General features: G+C 35.1%; 1 protein-coding gene across 10 annotated transcripts in view; it reads right to left on the bottom strand.

Annotated features, from left to right (window-relative positions):
* Positions 1-24,178, bottom strand: part of CSNK1A1 (casein kinase 1 alpha 1) — a 50,240-nt gene that overhangs the window by 5,444 nt on the left and 20,618 nt on the right. For 3 of the 10 annotated variants that reach the window (XM_077895940.1, XM_077895939.1, XM_077895941.1), the window contains exons 3-10: positions 20,959-21,085; positions 17,468-17,566; positions 14,953-15,036; positions 10,260-10,399; positions 9,120-9,198; positions 7,929-8,003; positions 4,960-5,066; positions 3,990-4,138 (exon numbers count right to left, since the gene is read on the bottom strand). In XM_077895940.1, coding sequence (XP_077752066.1) covers positions 3,990-4,138; positions 4,960-5,066; positions 7,929-8,003; positions 9,120-9,198; positions 10,260-10,399; positions 14,953-15,036; positions 17,468-17,566; positions 20,959-21,085 — 860 coding nt within the window. Of the gene's footprint in view, positions 1-26; positions 2,245-3,984; positions 4,139-4,959; positions 5,067-7,928; positions 8,004-9,119; positions 9,199-10,259; positions 10,400-14,952; positions 15,037-17,467; positions 17,567-20,958; positions 21,086-24,178 lie in introns of those variants that run through there. The other 7 variants (XM_077895943.1, XM_077895946.1, XR_013378463.1 and 4 more) reach the window with 6 other exon arrangements.

The raw sequence follows: 24,178 nt of genomic DNA, 5'->3' as shown, positions 1-24,178 counted from the left end.
TCTGAGGTTGTTGAACTTTAAAATACCTGTTAAAATGGATTCCTTCCCCAACTGGTAGATGATCTGCATATACTGAGTCACAGCAACACTCAACTCTTCTGTCTTCTAACTGCTGTGGTATCCTATCCATCCAATCTGACAAGTTGAAGTTTGATCGGTCCAGCAAGCCTTGGAGATGTAGGCTTCAGATCACCACAAATCAACTCTTGCACACTCCTCTTCATTTCTTGTTGGGTTACTGAGCTCTTCTCTCCAGCTGTACTGTCCATAGTGAAAAAAGCTGACAAAAATTTCAGCAAGCAGATGTAGCTCCCTGGCACTTCTTTAGATTGAGTGTATTCAGAGAAGATCAGTCTCCAGATATTTCAAGGTCTTCCCCTGTGATTTGGGTTATGTTGCTGAGTGACCAGCCACATTCTTAGCAGCAGTTGGTCAAGTCAGAAAAAGTTAAGCTAAACATAAATGGTAGATGAATCCCAGTAAATACTGGAAGGTAACTCAAGGAAGACCATGGACATTGTAGGAGAATGTGATGGAAAAATCTTATCTTTTGTCAACAATTTGACATCCACATACACGATGATAAAACTATGTTTAGTATCACTGGCAGGAGTAGTGAACAGATGGATAAAGATAATGAGAAAAGAATTATGTAAGGATCCAACTTTGGCTTCACTACCTTCCGGAATTCTCCCCTTCTCTGACCTCAACTAAAGAAATGGTGAACTTAACTGGATTCTGAATGTCCTAAAAATATTTCCTTTTCCTTTAGTACTTCTTAAATGTCTTGACGAGTACTTTTATGATAATCACATATAGTTGAAGAAAAGGAAGTGAAATGAATTTGAAGGTGCCTCAGATATGAATCTTTTATTTTTCTCCTTAACATGTACAAAACAGTAATTATAATCTTGTGGCACATGAACACTGAAAATTAGCCACTGTGGTGGGCTTTATGAGAAATGCCTTGTTTCATACTCTTTTGATAGGTTTTGGAATGGAATATTTCAAAAGATCTTTTCTTTAGAAAATTAATTAGAAGTCTAATACATAGAAGAAGCCCATCTTAGCTGAGTAAGTCAGCTTACTGTTTTGAAATAAGAGTAAGGCAGACTTTAGAATCTCTTAACGAAAATTCTTAACCAACTGCTGAAACAATTTATACTTTTCCACAGAAACATTTGATATAGATTTTTCAAAAATAAAAATAATAATGCAAAATATGTTATTAGTCAAGAGCACCATTTGAGGGATTTTTCCAGGAACATATTCCTGCAATATACAGCTTTACTTGCTGAAGACTCATTTAAGAAACTGTATTCTCTGTTGTGGAAAACCTCTGAAGAGTGTAACTCTGAAAACTGAGATGCTGTATTTAAAAAGCATCTTCTAAAATTTTAATACTATGATGTTATCATCACTGAAAGGATTTCTTGGAATCAGCAAATAGTTGAGTTGCACGGGCTCTTCCTTGAATAAAAAACTATTGTAATGGACCCTAAGATGGTATGCTTTTTAAAACACTCTTAATACTTAGAGATTGAAATCAGGAAATAAGTAACCTAAAGTGACTATCTTCATTCCAGACTTCAACTCCAGACTTCAAGATTTCTTGATAGTCTGGATAATGGGGTTTGGGTCAGGAAAATAGGCTCAAACTATTTACTTTCATGCCACCCTCAAACTTGATATACTTCCATAGCTTTATACATAAGGGATATCATGTGAGATCTGTTTGGGGCTCTATACCCAAAATTAATGTTTTCAAGAAATCAAAGATCAAATACAATTTTGTTGTTCGTATTCTACAATATGGAACATTTTAGTAGCAAGCAACATTTCACTTGGAGTCAAAATATACCACCTTAAAATGTTTCTCTGAAGGTTATCACAAAGGTAAATGATAACATTTTATGGAAAGTCCAATTTTTCAAAATTTTACAAGTTGGTGTTTATGTGATAATTTGTATAAGCCTTGTCTAACACTGCTATGAAAATTCTATGAGACTTTCTTGTTCTAAAATATATTCTACCTCCAATGTAGAGCTCCAACTCATGACCTTGAGATCAAGAGTCATATGCTATACTAATTGAGCCAGCCAAGCACCGTAAAAATTTTATAAGATTTTAAAGTTGCTTTTATGAAAAATAGTTACAATACAAAATTAAGGATTAAACTTAATTTACAATTTCTTTCCAAGGAAACACACTAACTCCGTGGATCCAACTTCTCATCTTTAAGACCTAAATAAGGCAGGACAAAAATTCTGCTTGTTTATTGAGAAAGAGACAAACAGTAAACTAACAATGGAACTAATTCAAAATAAGGGAATTCTTTCTGAAAGCTGCTGAATGCCTGAAGTGAAATGTTCTAGGTCAGATGAGATTTCAATCTAATTTTAGTTCTAGAAAATGCAACTCGTGATGATCCTATTATCCCAGCTAGCTTTAGGCAAAAATTGGTTTCATTTTATGAAAAAAAGTAAATACCCTATAGATATCAGGTATAACAAGTCCTAAATCTAAAACATTACACTGGTAGGATCATTTCTCAGCGACACTAGCTAGTAAACCTACTTCATTAAGAGGTTGACACTGCGATTAGTCATACAATGATTAAAACACTCAAAGGGACAATTAAGTCCCAACTGAGATGCAAAGGCAACCATTAGTGTTTGCTATCCTGAGCTGAAATTTCATCATCTAAGAACCCCCATTACATTAAGTCTTCAACTATGAATCCTTCCCAAATACAGAAACGTGGAAGAGAAAAATCTCAACTTCATTCCTAATAGATAAGCTGCTGGGATGAGGATGACATCAGTGAATGCTATTTCTTGAAAAGTATCCTCAGATTAGAGTCTATTTTTAAATCACAAAATTGTTTAAATACAATTCCAAAAAAATTGACCAAAGAAGACTAAGTTCAGACTAAAGCAGTTGTTCAGAAATTAAATAATTAGAAGCCAAAGACCAAACCTTACCTGCCCACCACTTCCAGAAACTAGGCAAGTATCAGGAGGTAATAAGCCCCAGAAAGGGGGGAAAGAAAAACAAACAAAACCATGAAACACAGGAGTCGAACTGTATGGCAACAGTGACAAGAATGGAACTGTGCCCTAACAGTTCTACTCCTTAGTAGCACTAGGATTGCCAGAGACAGAAAAGAAACAGACTACCAGTTCAATGGCATTTGCCCCAGTTTTTTCAATTTGCGAAGCCTAACTGCAGAATTCAATTCCACAATGAACTCCCAGACCCTGAATATTTGCAAGATGTTATAAAATAAAGCCCAAAACAAAAAAATTGTTTTTTTGAAATTAAGAACCTTATGTAAACAGCAACTAAGAAAGACCTGGTTTTTTGACTAGGAAAGACGTGTCGAGCTTTTCAGTTATTTGAGCTTTTAAGAGCGCAAATGAGATGCTCTGCAACTGAGAAGATAGACACTTTGGGGGCAATGCCAGACTCACCTCTGAAAATTAGATCATGTTCACAATTTTCCATTTTAAATGCTAAAGCATTAACATGCAGAAAAAAATTCTTAACACTGTTAGTCTGGAAGAAAGTCAAAATACCATGGCCAACCAGATTCATTATTAAAAATCAACAAGTGTTAGGTCTAGGATTTTGGATTGATTGATTATAGCATATTCCCAACACCAAATGTGTTTTGGAAAGGGTTAATGAATGAGTAAAAAAGATGCAGTTGTTAAAAATGACCCAAAATCCCAAGAGAAATGATATAATATATATATACACACATATATGTATATACAAATACATATACATATATATATGAACAAGGACATTTGGGTTTAAAGTTAGTAGTCAAATTTTCCAAGGACGTCTTTTTTTAAAAACACAGAGCCAAATTTTTGTGTATTTTAAAACCACCTCCTTGATCTAACACTGTTAGCAATGAATGAATTACCCAATTTTGTGCTCAATTTGTTCCCTGTAACGTCACTTGGTTCTTGGCTACTAACCTTTCATGTTACTCTTGGTTTTGTCAGTTTGCTTGCCTGTGGGGGTTTGGGCCTGCTGACCCTGCCCACTTGAAGAGGCTGCCTGCTGTGCTGCTTTCTGCTTTAACATTGTCCAATCAAATGTGTAGTCATATTGGTGGTTCAGGGTCCTGGAAAATATAAAATGATATATGTTAATCCTTTAATAATAGAGTCTCGCTAAACACTCTATTGAGGTTTCAATTCAGTAAAGGCATTTTTTAACAAAAAGAAGCCGCCTTTATTACTTTCTTCAAAGAGGCAGCGGGGTGGGAATAAAAGGCAGAGTGAACAACAAAAACATGGAGTCAGGCTGTCAATTATCTAGAGAACCATCTGAATAAGAGGTACCTTCTAAGAACAAATCAGAGTAAGTATAAGAATGTAAGCTTGTGGGAGATATGTGTATGTTGGTAGCTTGGAAAGATTTTTCTGGGGTTAGAGGATTACCCTCAACTCTTACTCTTTTCCAACTAAAATTTCCAGCCACATGTACTTTATTCCCCCCTCCACTCAAGACCAATTCTAGGTTGCACCTAGTGAACCCTAGAGTCTGAGGCCTGCATCCACACAATCATAGACCCCATAACTCTATTTTAATTGCTGTTAGTTTTGATATTAAGTAGGGTTCTGTAGCAAAGTTGGAAAATTTCAAGGTCCCCCAATAATCACTTCTGTATCTAATATGAATTGCAATTATCACGGAAAAGTTAGATTCTACTTTGAGTTTGAGTCAACTGTTTCTTATTCGAAACAAAAATAATTTCAGGTACATCTGCACCACAAATGGAAAGATGTCAAAAAAAAACAAAAACACCTCAGTTTCTTAAAATTTTATTCATAGGGTTTAAACTCATGTTAATTTTCCACTTGTCAGAACAGATGTGTTGGATGGATTTAACTCATTTCCCTCACTGGAATCTATAGTCTTAAAAACACCTTAAAAACTAACCTGAAAAGAATGCGGAATAGCTGCCTCAGATACATGTAATCCGGGGCTTCCTCAAAGCGTAGCCCACGACAATAGTTTAAGTACATGGCAAATTCTGCAGGAAACCCCTACAAGTTCAAGAGTTAAAACACAAAGAACAAAATTTAAGACAAAAAAAAAGTATCTAAATACAAGTAAAATTTGTTTTTGAGGAGTGTTTCACTACTTGGCCATAAGATCAAGAACTAAACTTACTACAATATGACTTGGTATCCTCATAAATTTAACACAATTTCATCATTCTGACCACCTCATCATGTACATTTTGGAATACTGGCAAAGTAAACATGAATCCTTTCCCTACAGTATAATGTTCTTAAATAATTTGGATATCCCACTTATTATTTTTCAGTGTCTAATAATTCAATGGCAACACTGAACAAATGGAAGAATGGAGGCCAATACCCCTCCTCTGCCACAATAGAACAGTGAACTGGCACTTTCTCCGACTCTCAAATTACCTCTTTTTGGATAACTGTATACCTATATAAACAGAAAAGTAAAATCACTAAGAGTACAAACATACAAAGCAACCACTGTTGTGATACAAATCAATCCAATGCTTTATCCTAGGAACAGACTGGGTTTGCCTTTTCTTTTTTCCATAACTGTGATGATATAACATACATAACATACTGTTTTTCCACTAACATTTTATTGCAATTATCATTCTGTTATTTCCAACCTGTTCATAAGCTTCTGAATGGCTGCATAATATCCACACCAGTGAATACATCATAATTAACTTGTTCCCTATAACTACACATTTAGGTATTAACATTTTCATAAGCAATACTAATAAGTACATCTGTGGCCATAAACTTTTTCCATGCTCAGTTTCTTAGGAAAGATTCTCAAAAATGTATAGAAAACATCTTTAAGGGACGCCTGGGTGGCTCAGCGGTTGAGCATCTGCCTTTGGCTCAGGGCGTGATCCCAGAGTCCCAAGATTGAGTCCCACATTGGGCTTCCTGCATGAAGCCTGCTTCTCCCTCTACCTGTGTCTCTGCCTCTCTCTTCGTATCTCTCTCACAAATAAATAGTATCTTAAAAAAAAAAAAAAAAACATCTTTAAGCCTATAGCTATTTATCACCAAAAAGATTTTGCCACCAGGAATGTAGAAATGCAAATTAAAACAAAAATCCCCACACCTGCCTTGAGTATATGTGAATGTGAAATGTTTCTAAGTTAAAAGAGACCATCTCTTTCCACAACCTTCCAATTTTGAGAAACTTCTCCCCAGTGGGAGGTTAAGGTGAGATAGAATGGACATACTTGCAACATTTAATTTTATTGACTGTATTGATATAAACAGATTTCATTTTCATGTTACTTCACTGTTGAGGAGTGGACAGCTGAAACCTTTTAAGTGATAGATATATTGTACATTGTTTATCGAAACTCTTAACATGACTTTAAAATTTTTAATATACATTCATGTCTGTGTTAATGGTAAGCACCATATACCAAATAAACTTGCTTTTTACATGGATTTACAAATGGTGCTAAACCACCACAACTACAAGTCCAACAGTTTTCTTCATGCATTGCTACTTTATGAAAACAGGTAAAATCTTAAAAGAAAACTACCAATATTGTGTTAGATATGAATTAAGTAGTTACCAGTGGACCACAAGACTGAAAACAATCTCACTACTTTACAGCAATACTAACATTCTGTGTTCACTGTACCCTTGATCAATTATGTGTGGCCAATCCAGAACCTAGTTATTTCTAGATCAAAATTAGAGACAGCCCAGGAGCAGACAATGTAACCCTTTCTTTTCCTGTAAAAATGGCTGACTTTTCCAGTAAGCCAAATGCATCATCATGTTGCACAGATAAAGTAGTGTATAGAAAATGTTTTGCTTCCTGAAGTATACAGATTTTGGAGTTATTTGGGTGTACTATAATACATGAACATTTTATTCACTGACCTAAAATGTATTTTATAATTTAGAATAAATCCCAAAGAGTCTCAGAAAAGAATATAGTATCTCACCACTGACCCCAACCCTTCCTTTACTATAGATCTAGAGAAAGGAAAAGCAAAACTGTGGACAGGGAGACATAAAAACATTACCTCTCCCCCTTCCACAAAGTACTATTTCAACTCCACGTTGACTTTCTCCTTCAAACACCCAACTATATAAATTATATACTGTCTACTAATAATCTGAGTTATCCAATTGCCTCAAGATGACCATGTTCTTCCTATAAAGAGATCATGGTTATCCATCATGACAGAGCTATTTTTCCATTCTCAACTTATAGGCTTCTCAACAAAGTTTGAGATTTTAGGGGAATAAGCCTGACTCAAATTGTCATCTATATTGTTAAACACTGGCTATTTTGGATTGCTATGATCTGCCTTTGTTTTTCTACTCCTTGATGTCCCTGCCAACAGTTGATATCCTTTCTTTACTGGCACCAGTTTAGAGATAAAGAGAATTATTTCCTAATTTTGTCGCAAATTGATGAGGTTCCACTAGAAAATTTACCTGCCCTCTTCTTCTTTCTCAAATTTTTAACTGATTAATTATAGGGCCCAAACAAACCAGAAACACAAAACATTTATTTAAAATGACTCATATGGGGGCACCTATCTAGCTCAGTTAAGCATCTGCCTTGGGCACAAGGTCATCATCCCAGATGAGTCCTGCATCTGGTTCCTTGCTCAGCAAGGAGTCTGCTTCTCCTTTTCCCTCTGCCCATCCCCTCATATGTGTATACTCTTTCTTAGATAAATAAAATCTTAAAATAAAATGACCCATATGTTCAAGCCACTCTCAAAAATACTCAGAATTATCAAAATGAACATTTAAAATGATAAATAGCTAACTACCTAATGAGATGTTTAAGTTTCAGAGTTCTTGGATTATTATTGTATTAAAAAAAAAAAAAAAGAAAAGCCATCATGCACACTTACCTTACATAAAACTTCAACAGGAGTGGACATCTTCTTTTCACTAATCTTTTCATATTTTTGTTTTTTTGTTGCAGCCTGGGGAAAATAAGAATCAAACCAGATGACATATATAATACTACTGAGAAGAACCTTACTAGTTTAACCCACCAGACAGAAATGTAAACTTGCAATTCAAGAGAAATAATCCTAGAATAAGAGAGACACCAAAGTATAATACGCCAAAAATTCTCTCCTCTAAACAATTAGCTTTTTAGAGTTTTTAGCTGTTAGGAAAAGGTAAGTCTTAATAGGAATATGATTTAAGAAAAATGAGTGAAGTCAAATCTGAAAAGTTTTCATATTTAACACAAGGGCAAAAATATAAACAGAGCAATACCAAAATAAGGGTCCATCAATTAGTAACGTTAGTAAGTGAAGTCAAAATGTTTTTCCAATGTAAAAGTCATATTGGATAGAGCTATCCACATAAGCACTGACCAAATGGTCTAGTTCATAAATGCTCAATAAATACAAGGATCGTTTTCCTTAAAAGTATCAATAAAGTGGCAAAATAAACCATTAGAATTCCAGGACACAGTGAGTTATAATTAAGACACTCAAAAAAAAGTCAAGGTGATACTCCTAATTAATAGAAACAAATGTTAGGATAATTATACTAGATCAGCCAGTTTTACTACACAAAAAAAGTATACATTTTCAACATACTGGCAACACATCAAAATCAGAAAGTCTCCAGCTTTAATTGGCCCATGTCAATTTCCATTCAGATTAAAGTTACTGGTTACTGATGGGTACCTGCTTACTGTCCCAGAGGAAATTGTTCTTCAGGCCTAACTATGGGATTCCATTAACTTAATTCTTGCTAAAATGATCAGATTTTATTTTTCCAATAAAAGGTAAAAATAAGCCTCATTTTTGAAAGGGAATCTTATCTTCAACATGTATTTTTATTTTTTTTTATTATTATAAAGATTTTGTTTATTTATTCACAAGAGACAGACAGAGAGAGAGGCAGAGACATAGGCAGAGAGAGAAGCAGAGAAGAGGATCCCGTTGTGGGACTTGATCCTAGGACTCCAGGACCACGCCCTGGGCTGAAAGCAGATGCTCAACTGCTGAGCCACCCAGGCATCCCTATGTATTTTTATTCTTAAAATGAAACAGAAAACTGTTAACAGAAGTCTCATTTACCTTTAGTCCTTGCCATGGCAGGCTGGTTCTATTAAAATACATCAAAACATATCCTAATGATTCCATGTCATCTCGGCGACTAGAAAAGAAAATTAATTTATGAGCTGGAATTATTATGGAAAACATAAAGAAAAAGTAAGCACACAAGTTTTCCTAAGTGAGGAGAAAGAGCCAATTTGGTGGTTTGTGAGAAAGGTGCTTAAAATAAAAGTTCATAATGAGTTGCATGTAAATAAAATTTACTCACAGAATATAAAATTATTAAAAAATCTACAAAACAGTCGTGCAATTTAAATTCTAAAAAGCAAAAAGGATTTACCTAAACAACTTTCCAAATGACGTTAATGAAAATGAAAGAACAAAGTAGCAGGAGGTTATAAAAAATAACTTGAGGGATGATGAAATAAATCAATATTTTAAAGCTAATTAAACTTCTATATGAATATATTCACATACATACACTAAACATTTCTAAAGCTGAAAATTCTTCTCTTGAAGTTCCCTAACCTGGAAACATCATTTATCATTTCTATGCTTCTTTTAAGGAGCAAAAAGTGACTGACAAAAGATGAAGGGAAGACAAAAAGCCGGGGGGCGGGGGGGGGGGGGGGGGGGGGAAGACCTAGGAAAAAGCACAGAGATCATGACAATGTTTACCTTAAACCAGATCCTATTAATTTGTGTAGGAGTAAAAGAGAACATGAGATGGCCTACCAACCCCCCTTTTGGTCCATCAGGACTCAGACAACATTTTCCTTATAAGTAATACATTCTCCTCCAAAACTTAACTTCTATTGCTAAAATATAAAATGTCTAAGATTAGCTTTAAGAAAAAAAGTACTGTATTCAGCTGCAAAAAAATATAAACATCAAGATAAAACTGCATTTATGCTAACCTTTCCACCATGCAGTATTTTCTCCCTGAGAGGCAACCTTAAAACAAAGAAAACAAAAGGTCTCTCATTTAATTGGCTTCTCAGCTCTGACTAAAGCCAACAGGTAAAAGGATTAACAAGCGTCCTTCACATCCTCAGCCAAGAGACATAGTTAGGTATCATAAGAAATTAGCTAAAACATTTCAAAAACCCTTTAGTGACTTTTGCTATGGATCTGATAAATACATTCATTTTTCAAACTTACCTCTGTTCAATACCAAGATGTGCATTGATGCTAGCATATCGGGCAGTGCCAGTGAGATTTTTATCTTCTCTGTATGGTATGTGTTGCCTTGTCCTGTTGTCTCTGTACTTTTTGGCCAAACCAAAATCAATAAGGAATAACTTTAAAAGAAAATAAAGAAGATATTAGGTTTCCAACCTCGTTCAATTGAATTGCTTCCTATTCATTACACAGCATCTATACCATCTTGTTCAATTATATTAAAATAAAGTATCATAAGCAGAAAAGATAATGAACAAACTTAACATTCCAATAAGCTTCTACTAGTCCTCATCAATAAATCGAGTTAAAAAAAATAGTTAAGTGGTTGATCCTTGTTAGCTGAACCAATTTCACAGGCCCAGTTTACTATATACTAAGGAGCCTGTCTTTAGTAAAGCAGTGAAGAAATATATACATGCTTGATAGCAGAGTTGACAAGTGAAGTGTGCTGTGTGCCATGATGAAATCTGACATCCTGTTATTGTTGGTAAACAAGCATGAGGTTTCAAAAACTAAACTATCTGGAATTCTTCCATTTTACAAAGGCCATTCTTCATCAGTATGCCAACAGAATGTTCATTATCTAAAATAAGACAACTCTGAAAGTTTGATATTGACAACAAAACCAAGATTTTAATGAAAAAATAAGGATTTTTTTAAAAAGCATGCATTACAGTCTATTACTTCCCACTGACATTTATCCACATATCAGGTTAAACTACTGGGAAATACAAGTTGATCAAAAATCTTAAAAAAAAAAATTACTTAGTGTTTATTTACATCATGATAACACAACTAGCGGTTTAAAGGAGTTAAAAACCAGACTAGTATTTTAGAACAAAATAATGTTTAGTGTGGTCTTATTTATATGGTACACAGAGAATAAAAATTCTTTTATAACGTAGCTAATTTTAAAAAGTAATTGGGGTTTATTCTCCATGATTAACACTTTAAAAGAAGGAACAGGGATCCCTGGGTGGCGCAGCGGTTTAGCGCCTGCCTTTGGCCCAGGGCGATCCTGGAGACCCGGGATCGAATCCCACGTCGGGTTCCCGGTGCATGGAGCCTGCTTCTCCCTCTGCCTATGTCTCTGCCTCTCTCTCTCTCTCTCTCTCTGTGACTATCATAAATAAATAAAAAATTTTAAAAATAAATAAATAAATAAATAAATAAATAAATAAATAAATAAAAGAAGGAACATACCTATTTCTGGCAAAAAAAAAAAAAAATCCAAAATATATTCATATTTACCTACCTACTAAAGCAAAATAAATAATCTTTACTTCAAATTTTAGTCTTGATCATAAACTCATTTATTTATGTTTACAAAGATTATCCAACAAGGCAGGTCTTTGTGCCCCCACAGTACATACTATGTGCCCTAGATTTTTTTTTTTCCCCTAGTTATGCCTAAATTTTGTAGTTCTTTTCAAAAAGCAGATTTTGGATCCCTTCTGCTCACTTTATAATCTGTGACGTCCTGGGAAACACATTACCTAGCTTATTAGGGTCTGTTTAAGAATAAATAAAGTGACTGATTTAGGTGAAAAAAATCTGATCAAGCTCCTCTCTTAGGATAAAAAACTTTTATAGAGGGGCATCTGGCTGGCTCAGTTGGTAGAGCATGAGGCTCTTGATGTCAGGACTGTGAGTACAAGTGTCATGTTGGGCACAGAGATTACCTAAATAAATAAATAAATCTAAAAAAAGAGAAAGAAAAAGAAAAACACATATCAGGCAGACTGTACCCTAGCCTTAACTGGACACTGGATGAGACACTAAGATTTGAATCTGTGTCACCAAGGTAACAATGAGATACTTATTTTGACCTAGCCTACCATTAAAGAATGAATATTAAATTTTTAGTAAAATTTAACTGGATGACAGCTCTCTAGTAAAATTAAATTCACTTCCTCAGCAATCACATTATTAAACGACTATGAGAAAGTCAGTCTTATAAAACACAAAGAGAAATAAAGCTCACACTCAAGGTTCTCTTGCTATGAAAATGGACTCAGTATACAAATATTAAAATGAGCAAACTACATTTCTGTTAAGCAAACCAAAAATTATGACTTAAGCTCTGCAGATTCACACTTAAAACAAGGCAAAAACAATCACAAAAGGATATCCAACTTTAATTTTAAATATTTTTAAAAATACCTTTAAGAATTCTGTGGGTTTTAAATAAAAGGTGATTAGGACATGACTCTCCTCTAAAGGATATTTTCTGGGATTGCTTCTTTTAATACTTCCAAATGGAGAAGACAGGAACTGACAAGAATATACCTGACAGTTTCATTCCTATTTTAGGTCTACATTCAGTAGAGCTCCATTTGCAACTATAATCAGACATTTTCTCACAACTTTTAAAAAGATTACTTTATAAAACTTCAGTGTTTACTAGATTCTTTCCTTCCACAACTCTAATGGATGAAATGTAGTTTATTAAGAAAACAAAATATATACAAACACTATCTTCTCAAACACGATCTCAAACTTTAATCTCAAAACAAAAAAATTACAAAGCAAATCAACTCTAAATTTTCTTTTCATATAAAAACTGAGAATGAGTCAGGGAAAATAATTTCACTGCTAAATGAAGTGTCTTCTTTTAAGAGCAAACAACTGAAAAGGAAAACTATGCAAAATTTTAAAAATCTCAATCTCTTGGTGGTTTCATCATCTTCTGGTACCTATCAAGCTGCTTTATAGTAGCCCTCTCTGCTTGGAATTTAAAAATGAATATAAACATAATGGATGTGTTTACATGACACCACAGAATACCAAGGATACAACCAAAGAGCCGCATATATGTAAAGGAAGAACCAAACCAGGAAAAGTCAATATTCAGTAAGTCATAAGATAATGTATTTTTTATAGATTTGCATATGCAAAAAGTCTAATGTCTTTGGTGGGTCAAGCTGTTTTTCTGTGGATTTGTATTTTGTGTTCCAAGTAAAATTTATGCCTGTGTTATAGAATGCAGCCTATTCTTCAAAGACATGTGGGAATGAGTTAATGTTGGACATACCAGGGTAATTCCATCCAGCAGAGGTGCACTTTCCTCAGAAACACTACCACTAATTTTAGCTTTTAGTATATCTAGCAATTTTTCTCTTAAACAGGGGTCACATTTCCCTGCCCTTCCAAAAAATTCACAAGATCACTTTCCTCACAATTGAACTAACCTGTATGTAGAGAAAATAAACAATTCAATATAATTTTATGGAAATTACTAAATGATTATGCTATAAAATATAAATATGTGAATGAATGGATAAGCAAAAATTGGGCACTAGGTGCTTTGTAATGTGCCTAATTAACCCCCAACCTCTCCACCTCGCTCCTTCCAATTAAGAATTAGTCACAATTGTTATTTCTTTGTGAATAAATAGAAGTTTGAATTTCAGAAACCTATTTAATAGCAAAAGAAGATGGTCCCTAGAATAATGGTGGACAGTATGGAAAAGGATTAAACAATCACCCAGATGATGCATGTGGTATAAGGTATGGAACATACTTTTAAACTACAAAGTATGCTCATACACCAAATACAACTTTTCTCTTTTTGATTAGTCATGTCAATACTTGCTTCTCAGTATGTACTAAATTGACTGATCAAGATTCATTTATTTTCTCAAGAGCGTAACAAAGCTCGCTAACTTCTATGAAAGTTTAAAGAAAATGTGGAGTTCCACCTACATAAAAAGATTTTTTTAAGAAAATTATTGGGGTGTGGGGCAGCCCCGGTAGTGCAGCAGTTTAGCGCTGCCTGCAGCCTGGGTTATGATCCTGGAGACCTGGGATCGAGTCCCATGTCGGGCTTCCTGCACGGAGCCTGCTTCTTCCTCTGCCTGTGTCTCTGCCTCTCTCTCTCTCTCTCTCTGAATAAATAAATCTTAAAAAAAAAAAAAAAAAGAAAAAAAAAAAGAAAATTATTGGGGTGTTTACTTAGCCTGCCAAACCCTAAATCATCAGATTATCATTCCTTTAATTGAACTCACATATTATTAATGGTAATTGTTTGTAAGTGCTTCAATGATGTTATTGTTATATTGTTAGACTGCAACGTTTCCTAGTTCAAGAGTATATAATGCTCTTTCAGCGTATTAAAAGCAATTTGGTTGAAGTTGGAGAATTCATAACTCTAGAAAATCAATTCTAGAAACACTAGATCTCATATCTAAACTACACTTACCTGAAGTTCACTAGGAAAGGGGAAGAGAGTTGAGGCAGAATATATTCATCATACATCACTAATGCAACAGAATTTAGATATGTTTCATGCATTAAAGTTCTGCAACTCCAAATACATCTTTAAAAACTAAACAGTCTTATCTCAAGTTTACCATTAGACAAAGAATTTCAATACTAGACCAACATATCATTTCCTCATGTGGATGTCAGAGATCTAAACATAATCCTGTTTTCATTTAGGTTTTCTCTAAACTTTACAAGCTTTAAGCATAAGCCACAAAAAAAAAAAAAAAAAAAATCTTAGTAATGTTATGTTTGCCAAGTATGTCTGAATAATGCCAACGTAAGAGATGCTTGAGCAAGATCTACATTCTCCAGAATTAAAACAAAACAAAAATAATCAAAATAAAACAATAAAAAAGAAAAGCACATGAATTTGGGATTGAGGTTGGAATAGGAGACAGTTTCAGACCTGGTTTAATCCTGAGAAAGATGGGTCCTGAGAAGTACTAACAGTCATGCTTCTTTTCCTCTTCCCCACTGGAGATTCTAAACACTAAACAGACAATAGAGGGTGGCAGTGCATCAAACAGTATTGCTTACATTGCAACAATGGCCGGCGCAGACAGGCAACACCGAGGCATTAGAGAAAGAACAGGGTAGCCAAATGCCATCCTTCTTCCACCAAGCACTGTAGCTTCTCAGTTTTCCAAATAAGAATCACATGCTCAAGAACATTTGAATTCTGGAAAATACTCAAGTTTTTAATGCCACTATATTGTGTCACTGCCTGAATCAGGGATAGCAATGGTGACATTTGGCTCTTTAATTTTTAAATAAAAAGAATGGGGAATTTGGCTCTGTAATATTTGGTATCACAATCTGCCCTTCCCCCAAAAAAGATTGTACAGGGGAAAAAAATCTTCAGTAAGGAAGAGGTAGAAGGCATTTAGTCACCTCAAAATTGTATTTCATAAGCATGCAGGGCTAATTACTGGAAGAGATGAACAAATTCACTAAGATTGGAGTGGTCACTCCTAAATATCAAATTCAGAACAATTTTCCAAATAAGAAATTTGACTTGGAAAAAAAAAAAAACCCTCAAAAGCCCCCCACTCTTTTCTCCCCATGAATAGAAAACTGCTAGAACAAGCTAACCAAAGAATCCAGTCTCATAAAACTGGCATTTTTCCAAACTACAATACAGAAAGAAAACACTAAAAACCAACTACATAAACAAAACACTAATCTAAAATGTTCAAGAACAACATTTAGAATTGGAATCTTAAAAGTTAAGTGAAACACTGCACTTCTACCCTAGGGTCTCTCTGAATCTGTATTAACAGCAATCTGCTCCATGATATATATTTTTTAATATCTCTAAAGAGGATACAACATATCCTAAAAAGGTTATCATCACGGGGCAAAATGGACACCTTAATACAACTATGTAATTAACAAGCTATTTTTAAAGGGGAGGAAGCAAAGAGGTATTATCTAGGTCATCATTTGATTTTAAGCCAAAAACCATGTACTGCAATGTTGACATGCAGAACACAGATCACAGGAGGATAATGGGTATTTAGCAGGAAGAAAATGGGGAAGGAGGGCTGAGAAATGGCCAAAGATCAGGGTCAAACTGACAAAGCTGCCCAAAAAATTAAGACCAGTAATTTCTTTTATCTTAATTAAATTACCAGGTTTTGCAGTAACAATTAAGAACCTGGATGCTTCAGAGAGAGAAGCTTTATAATAAAAAAAAAAAAAAAAAAAAAAAAAAAAAAAAGGATGCAATTTGGGAATGGCAAGATAAGTTATATATAGATATACACACCTTTTGTTATTTAACGTTTAACTTTCAACAAAAAATTTAATTCCCTAAAACTTGGTCAGACCAACAGTTATGTCTCACGCATTAACAAATAACACCAGTTCTAATGGTAATGGCTACAAGTTGGCATTCATACAGGCAAACAAAGGTAAACATGTATAGCCAGACCTAAAAACACCAAACATTTCCTAAAGATTTAATAAAACAAATGGGAATCTTCCTTCCAAAAACAAAACAAAACAAAAAAACAACAAAAACCAAAAAGCCCCAAGTTGTCCTGAAGTTGAGAATTTCTATCAGATCATCAGATCGTAACATGCTTAGTGCATTGCCAATGCTGCCTGTCTGCCCGAGCTCAACATTGAATCGATAAATAAAGCAATTCACTCAATAAAACTAATCATTGCAGAAAAAATTTCAACACAATTAGTTTCTAACTACAATCATGCGCCACTAGCTAAAACCCAATCACCCCGTATGTTCAACCATTCTGAGACCCCAAAGCATACTAATTTTGTTGTATGAACATTCATTTCACTTGACTATAATTTTCCTTTGAAAGGGGGAGGAAGGGTAGAGAATCCACCCAATGATGCACCCAAGTAAGAAACTGTCAACTACTTTTGAAGCAGGCCCAAAAGTTATCCTTTTGAATACACAAATCCAAGGACTGAAGAATTCTCATTATGATCATGCTCAGTCAGCAAATGTTAACGCCATGGTGACAGATGGGTCAGTGGTTCCCACGCTGGCACAAGCACATATATTACAAAAACCCACACTTCAGAGACAAAGGTTAAAATCTGATTTTAGCATTCAGGAAAAAAAGTATATGGGGTTTTTTATTTTTTGAATGAGTGAAAAATATATACAACTGTTGAATAATTAAGTAACATATGATTACATTTCATTATAAAGCCCTTGGGAATTTTTTTTCCCATATAAATAATTAACCTTGGTTGGGTTAAGTTGGGAGAAAATTTATTTCAAGTTACTAAGTTAATAGAGTTAGCTGATCATTCTTCTAGCACAAGCTTTTAAAACAATCATCAACAGCAAATGCAATTTTCTATGACTTTTAAAGACTGAAAGTTTACCAAAGCAATGCTTGGAGTTTTTACTCTTTGTTCTTTCATGCAAAGAACATTTGACTAACCTTATTACAGTGACGCCCAATACCCATTAGGAAGTTATCTGGTTTAATGTCTCTGTGTATAAAATTCTTTGTATGCACATATTCAATTCTACTGATCATCTGGAAAAAAAGAGGGGGTGAAAGATAATGTAATTTGAATTGTAATACAAGAAAGCAACACATTATGTCTCAATTATTTCAGTATCTCAGTCCTTCAAGATCACAGGTATATTTTAACAACTTCATTTAGAGTTCACAAAAAGATAGTGCCAGACAAAATTAAATGTAAACGGCAACCAGGCTCTCCATTTATCTCTAGATTGATGGATACTTAAACATAAACCTGCCTTATTCTTTGGCATGTTCTAGTATTAATGATTATAATAAACACAATATCTAACCTGGTAGGATGAATCGGTGTTTGCAATTTTTAAGTTACAAAGTAATCAATTTAGAATTTTCAGTTAGTAAGAGCTAAATCATTAACTTTCCACAACCAGCTCTGCACCCCCCCCCCTCCCCCCCCCGGGTAACCCATGTTAGAACAGCTTGGCATTATCCATTTCCATGCTCTTATTCACACACATTCATGAAGTCAAGACACACATGTCGTTTTGGGAATGAGGATGTTGACCAATTGAAAGATATAAGGTGTTATTGTTTTAAACTGGAATAGAAGCATCCTACGCATTTTCTTCTTGTTTGCTTGTTTTTAACTAAACATTCCTGGAAGTTAGTAGCATATAACATAAACATAAAACATGGGACATACACATGCTGGGTTTCATTCCTTAGATGCTTTTTGTACTCTCCCATGTTTTTTCTCCACACAAAGCAATCATATTCAAAAACTGAATAGTAAGCCTATCATTCTAACAACCTTTTCTTAATTTCTTGGAAATTCTACCAAGTCAAATGGTATAGGTCTTAGCATTCTTTTTAATGGCCACAAATATTCTATGGTATAAATAAGTTTTCCCCAACCATTATTATTCCCACTGTCTTAACATTGTAAATAATGCTATTAACATATTTAAAAATTTATTTATTTATTTATGCATGAGAGACACACAGACAGAGGCAGAGACCCAGGCAGAGGGAGAAGCAGGCTCCATGCAGGCAGGGAGCCCCACACAGGACTCGGGGACTCCATCTCGGGTCTCCAGGATCACAACCCTGAGCCTAAGGCAGACGCTCAACTACTGAGCCACCCAGGCAGCCGGCTATTAACGTGTAAATCAAATGCTTCCTTACCTTAGTAGTGCTTTATTTCTATGGGCTATAAACCCCATACAATTGTAGAGAGTGGCTGGGTTGAAGCAGCTATCATTTTGATAGGTAGCACCAGACTATCTTTAAAATAGGCTCTAACTTTCATTTTCCAGCAGCACTTGAGAGTATTCTTTTTCCCACTAACCAACTTATTTTAGTTCTTTCTAAAATTTGCCAACATGATAGGTATTGACCTCACTTCTTTGCTAACACGTAGTTTAGAAGTCTGGTCATTTACTGTTTTGTAACTATCAATCCATACTCTGCCCATTATTCTTTTGGCTTGTCGTTTTCTTGTTAACTTTAAGAATTCTTTGCATATAACAATATTTTTATTGGGGCACCTGGGTGGCTCAGTGGTTGAGCGTTTGCCTTCGGCTCAGGGTGTGGTCCTGTGGTCATGTAATCAAGGCCCACATCAGGCTCCCTGCATGGAGCCCGCTTCTCCCTCTGCCTATGTCTCTGCTTCTCTGTGTGCCTCTCATGAATAAATAAATTAAATCTTAAAAAAACACACAAAATGTTTATCCTTGTTATGTAAATAACTTTAAATTTTAAAGCTGTCTTTTAACTATGGCATCACTTCTTCTTATCATTTCTAAAATAGTTTTGCCAAATTATCAAATATCTTTTCTGTAAGATAGTTAAGTATTTGAAAATGTTTTCAATATCCAAAGACAAGCGTATGTTCTTGCTCTTCTCAGTAGGATGTGTCAGGATTCTAATTTTCATTTGTCCCCATTTTCCCTAGAGCTTTTACTACCATGCAAATTTTGAACTTTTGACAAGTACCTCTTGAAGCTAAATCTGTAATCTCTAGCTTAAACTATTTACGTTTTCAAGAAAGTAGATGTATATAATGTCCAAATAACACCTTTAGTTATAAGCAGCAACTTGTACTTTATTAAAGGAAGAAAACCAAAACATTTGTCTCACCTGATGTGCTTTTTGTCCAAGGCTAAGTGATACTGGATCATGGATTCATTGGGAAAAGGCGTGCCAGAAGATAATAAATGGCACAAACTACTTACCCTCAAGTAGTTATCTAGCATCTACAGAGCCCAGACTCAGCAGCTACCTCCTTAAGTCACTGCTTTATTGCAACCCCCCTCCTTCCTTGAAGTACATTTTTCCCGTTACCAGGGTACCCAATATACAGCCTTCTATCACAAAACCATGTACATATTTTTTTCATTTTTCTCTACATCTTTCTGTACCCTCCTAGATGAAAAGGGGACCAGAGTGTTTATTCTTATTTGCACCTTCCAGTGCTAAGTAATGCAGAAAGGCCCTCAATAAATGTTCACTTATGAATAACTATGTGTTACAGAACCTACAGAATATACTCTTTTGACTGGATTCACTCACTTGTTAGTTAACACATATTAGGAGGATCTTAACCTTTCAACATTGGAGTTCTTAACCTTTCAACATTGGAGTTCTTAATGTACCACAAATACAATGTAATTTGCTAATACTTGCTTGAGCCACTTAAGTTTTTTATGTTAATCATACTGGAAAATCGGGTGCTGATTACAGAGAATTAACACTATTTTCTAATTCTTTGAATTTGTACTTTTAAGAATTCTACCCCCCCCCCCCCCAAAAAAAGGAATTCTACCTCAAATGCCAGTTTATCATCTCATTTTATTTTCACATCCAATCTAAATTTTAAAAGTCACTCTAGGGCAGCCTGGGTGGCTCAGTGGTTTAGCGCCGCCTTTGGTCCAGGGCGTGATCCTGGAGACCCGGGATCAGTCCCACATCGTCGGGATCCCTGCATGGAGCCTGCTTCTCCCTCTGCCTGTGTGTCTGTCTCTGCCTCTGTCTCTCTCTGTGTGTGTCTCTCATGAGTAAATATATAAAATCTTTAAAAAAATTTTTTTTAAAAATAAAAGTTACTCGCTACAGCATTTCTATATTTTGAGCCCTTTCTTCAAAAATCTTATAAAGAAACCTGTGTTCTTCACTAAAACAGACCCCATCTGATGAACAACTTGAAAACTACTAGTCTACAGGTGAGTAACAAATCAATATAATCCCTTTCTGTCCTTTGCCACAGGAAAACCTCTATTAAGTTGTATTAGAGTAGTATAACACTTGATGAGATCTACGATTTTTTTTTTTGGCTGAACATAAGGTTACATATTACAAAATGACACATACTCTGGTTTATAAAAATTTACATTACAGTTAATATTAGTATTATCAAATTTTATTTTCATCAAAATTTCACATACCTGGTCAGCTAACATAAGTACAGTTTTCATTGTGAACCTTCTTGAACAGAAATTGAAGAGGTCTTCGAGACTGGGTCCAAGAAGATCCATGACTAGTACATTGTAGTCTTTTTCCTGACCATACCACCTAGCAAAATAAAGGGGGAAAAGGAGAGCTTTATGAAAAGGTGATTATCACTTAATATCACTAAAATTTTTAAATTCTTAAGATTTAATGTTAAGATAGTTTTCCTTATCTAGTTTTTTTCAAAGTTACCCCAGGGGCCCCTGGCTGACGTAATTCAGCGGAGCATGCCACTCTTGATCAAGGTTTTGAGTTCTAGCCCCACACTGGGTATACAGATTACTGAGAAAATAAAATCTTTAAAAATAAGTAAATAAATAAAGGTACCATATGTATTTTTTTTTAACCTACATTTTAAGTAATCTCTACACCCAATGTGGGACTGGAACTCACAACCCCAAGATCAAAAGTGGCATGCTCCACTGAATGACCAGCCAGATATTCCCAGTTAGGTTTCATTTATGGTTAAGTTTTCCTCTATTCAGATGGTGAGTCCACTGACTGACTACACTGCTCAACCCAAAATAAGGGTAAGTAGAGTTTCTTCTGTTAAGTGGCCCCACTGTATTAAGACAGAACTTGCACAGTGACCTTAATGCTCCTCTTACCAGAGCATGTGAATTCTATATCCATCTGTCACTGATTCCCATGATCTTTGGCAAGTTCCTTAATGTTAGCTGATGCTACTTCCTAACTGAAGAAATGGACACTATACCAGCCTTACAAAGCGAAGATCCCTTTTAACTCCTGTCCCATCACAAGTTATATGAATCAATAATTACTTTTTTAAAAAAAGGAGTCACATTTTTGCTTAGATTACAGAAAATAACAAGTATTACCACAAAGATAACATGTGCTTTTTTTTTTTTTAAGATTTTTATTTATTTATTCATAGAGATGCAGAGAGAGACAGAGAGAAGCAGGCTCCATACAGAGAGCCCGATGTGGGACTCATCCAGGGTCTCCAGGATCACGCCCTGGGCTGCAGGCGGCGCGCTAAACTGCTGCGCCACCGAGGCTGCCCATACATGTGCTTTTAACTGGAGCCCTGTTTTAATTATCCAATGCTTTATTACTATGGGTAAATACACTGTCCTCCCCAAACTCAAGAAATAGCTACATTTTAGAGATTCCAAGGACTGGGAATTACTATAATGATTTTAAGTTTTTCTGGTAAGGGCATTTTCCTAAATATAAGCACTACTGTTTATTTATTTTAAAGATTTTATTTATTTATTCATGAGAGACATACAGAGAGAGAGAGAGGCAGACACAGGCAGAGGGAGAAGCAAGAAGCCTGACGTGGGACTCGATCCCAGGTCTCCAGGATCACACCCTGGGCGGCAGGCGGCGCTAAACCACTGCACCACCAGGGCTGCCCAGCACTACCATTTAAATTTCAAACTTGGGTGGCTCAGAGGTTGAGCATGTGCCTTTGGCTCAGATGGTGATCCTGGAGTTCTGAATTGAGTCCCACATCGGGACTGCATGGAGCCTGCCTCTCCCTCAGCCAAGGTCTCTGCCTCTATCTCTCATGAATAAATAAATAAAATCTTTAAAAACAAACAAACAAATAAATAAAATGAATTTCAAGTTTATCTAGATTCTACTTGAAAAGAAAATTGGCCAACAACAAAAAAAACTTTTTTAAAGAAAAAGTTACTTTAAAAGCCAGACTGGAGTAATTTCTTTTTAACTTCAATAAAAACTGATACCAAGATTTACCACTTTTTGACAAGTTTGTTTTAAAAATGTTCACAAGAGGGAAAATGGCTATACAAAAATCTGTGGCAATATCATTAACAAATCATTAGTCTAATGGGAAACTGTTTATTGCTATTTTTTAAACTTTGCTTTAATATGTTGTTTCATTGATAAGCCAGTTATTTAAAAAAAAAATCAAGATTAAATTTAAATGTATGTGGGGTGCCTGGGTGAGCAGTTGGTTAAGCAGCTGAGACTTTGGCTCAGGTCATGATCTTGGGGTCCTGGGACAGAGTCCTGCATTTGGCTCCCTGCACAGCAGGAGTCTACTTTCCTTTTCCCTCAAATAAATAAAATCTTTAAAAAAATTAGAGTATGTGGTGTTAAAAACTGGCATTTTTCCAGGAAATGCAAACTTAACTACCACATAGGTGGGTTCCATATTCAGACACAAGGAATACGCCCCCTAGAATCATGTTATGAGATAAAAGATCAAAAAGGAACTAGTATAAAAAGTTCACATACAGCATATCTGGGTGGCACAGTTAAGCATCAGACTCTTGGTTTCAGCTCAGGTCCTGGTCTCAGTGTTAGAAGCCCGCTTCAGGCTCCACATTCAGCGTGGAGTGTGCTTCAGATTCTCCCTCCTTCTCCCTTTGCGCCCTCTCACTGGTGCTCATTTTGTCTCTCTAAAGTTAATAAATAAATCTAAAAAAATTCACACTCCTTCCTATATTTCTGTTCCAACTGTTCTTGAGAATTACTTTGCAAACATGATAAATAATTGCTACCAAACACACAAAAAGGAATCAATTTTCACACCCAAATTTTGCAGAAAAAAGTAGCCTGATGGGAAAAGTTCTTTTTTTTTTTTAAGTTTCTACTTAATCTTTCAGAGATCTTGCCCACTACCCTAAGCAACAGAAATGCCAATGGCAGAGTTAGTCTAGAACTTACTGTACCTAAACTGTATACAAAGCTGTTATTTTCCCTCTTCCAGCCTTTGTTTTCCATATAGGAATTCAACACCCTTCACATTCATTCAAACATTTACTTGAAAGAAAGACTCACAGTGGTGGGTTTCTGGGGCTGGAGGTAGGCACAGAAGGGATGGATAAATACATCAATAAATAATAATATTAAAAGGCAAATGATGAACCAAGTGAATAGGTAATAGAAATTCTTTCCTTTTTCCTGTTTATTTTTCCTCTTAACTGCAGAGGCAAATCTGTGCTACCAGCTGTCAAAACTTCAAAATCAGTCTTTGCCATTATAAATACCAATATTAAAAGTTTATATCAATACTAAAAGTTATAGATTTTTAATATACATCTTATTTATCTAGGTTTTAAAGAAAAAGAAATGTTCTATACAAGAACACCAAATCCAGAAAGAGCTAAAGAAGTGAGAAGGCGGCACAAAGTCAAAGGTGAAAAGGGAAAGCAAAAACCA

This window comes from Canis aureus, chromosome 4 (assembly GCF_053574225.1).
Source record: "Canis aureus isolate CA01 chromosome 4, VMU_Caureus_v.1.0, whole genome shotgun sequence".
Taxonomy (NCBI): Eukaryota; Metazoa; Chordata; class Mammalia; order Carnivora; family Canidae; genus Canis; species Canis aureus.
Note: the sequence above shows the minus strand (reverse complement) of the source record. Positions and strands in the feature narration are given on the sequence as shown.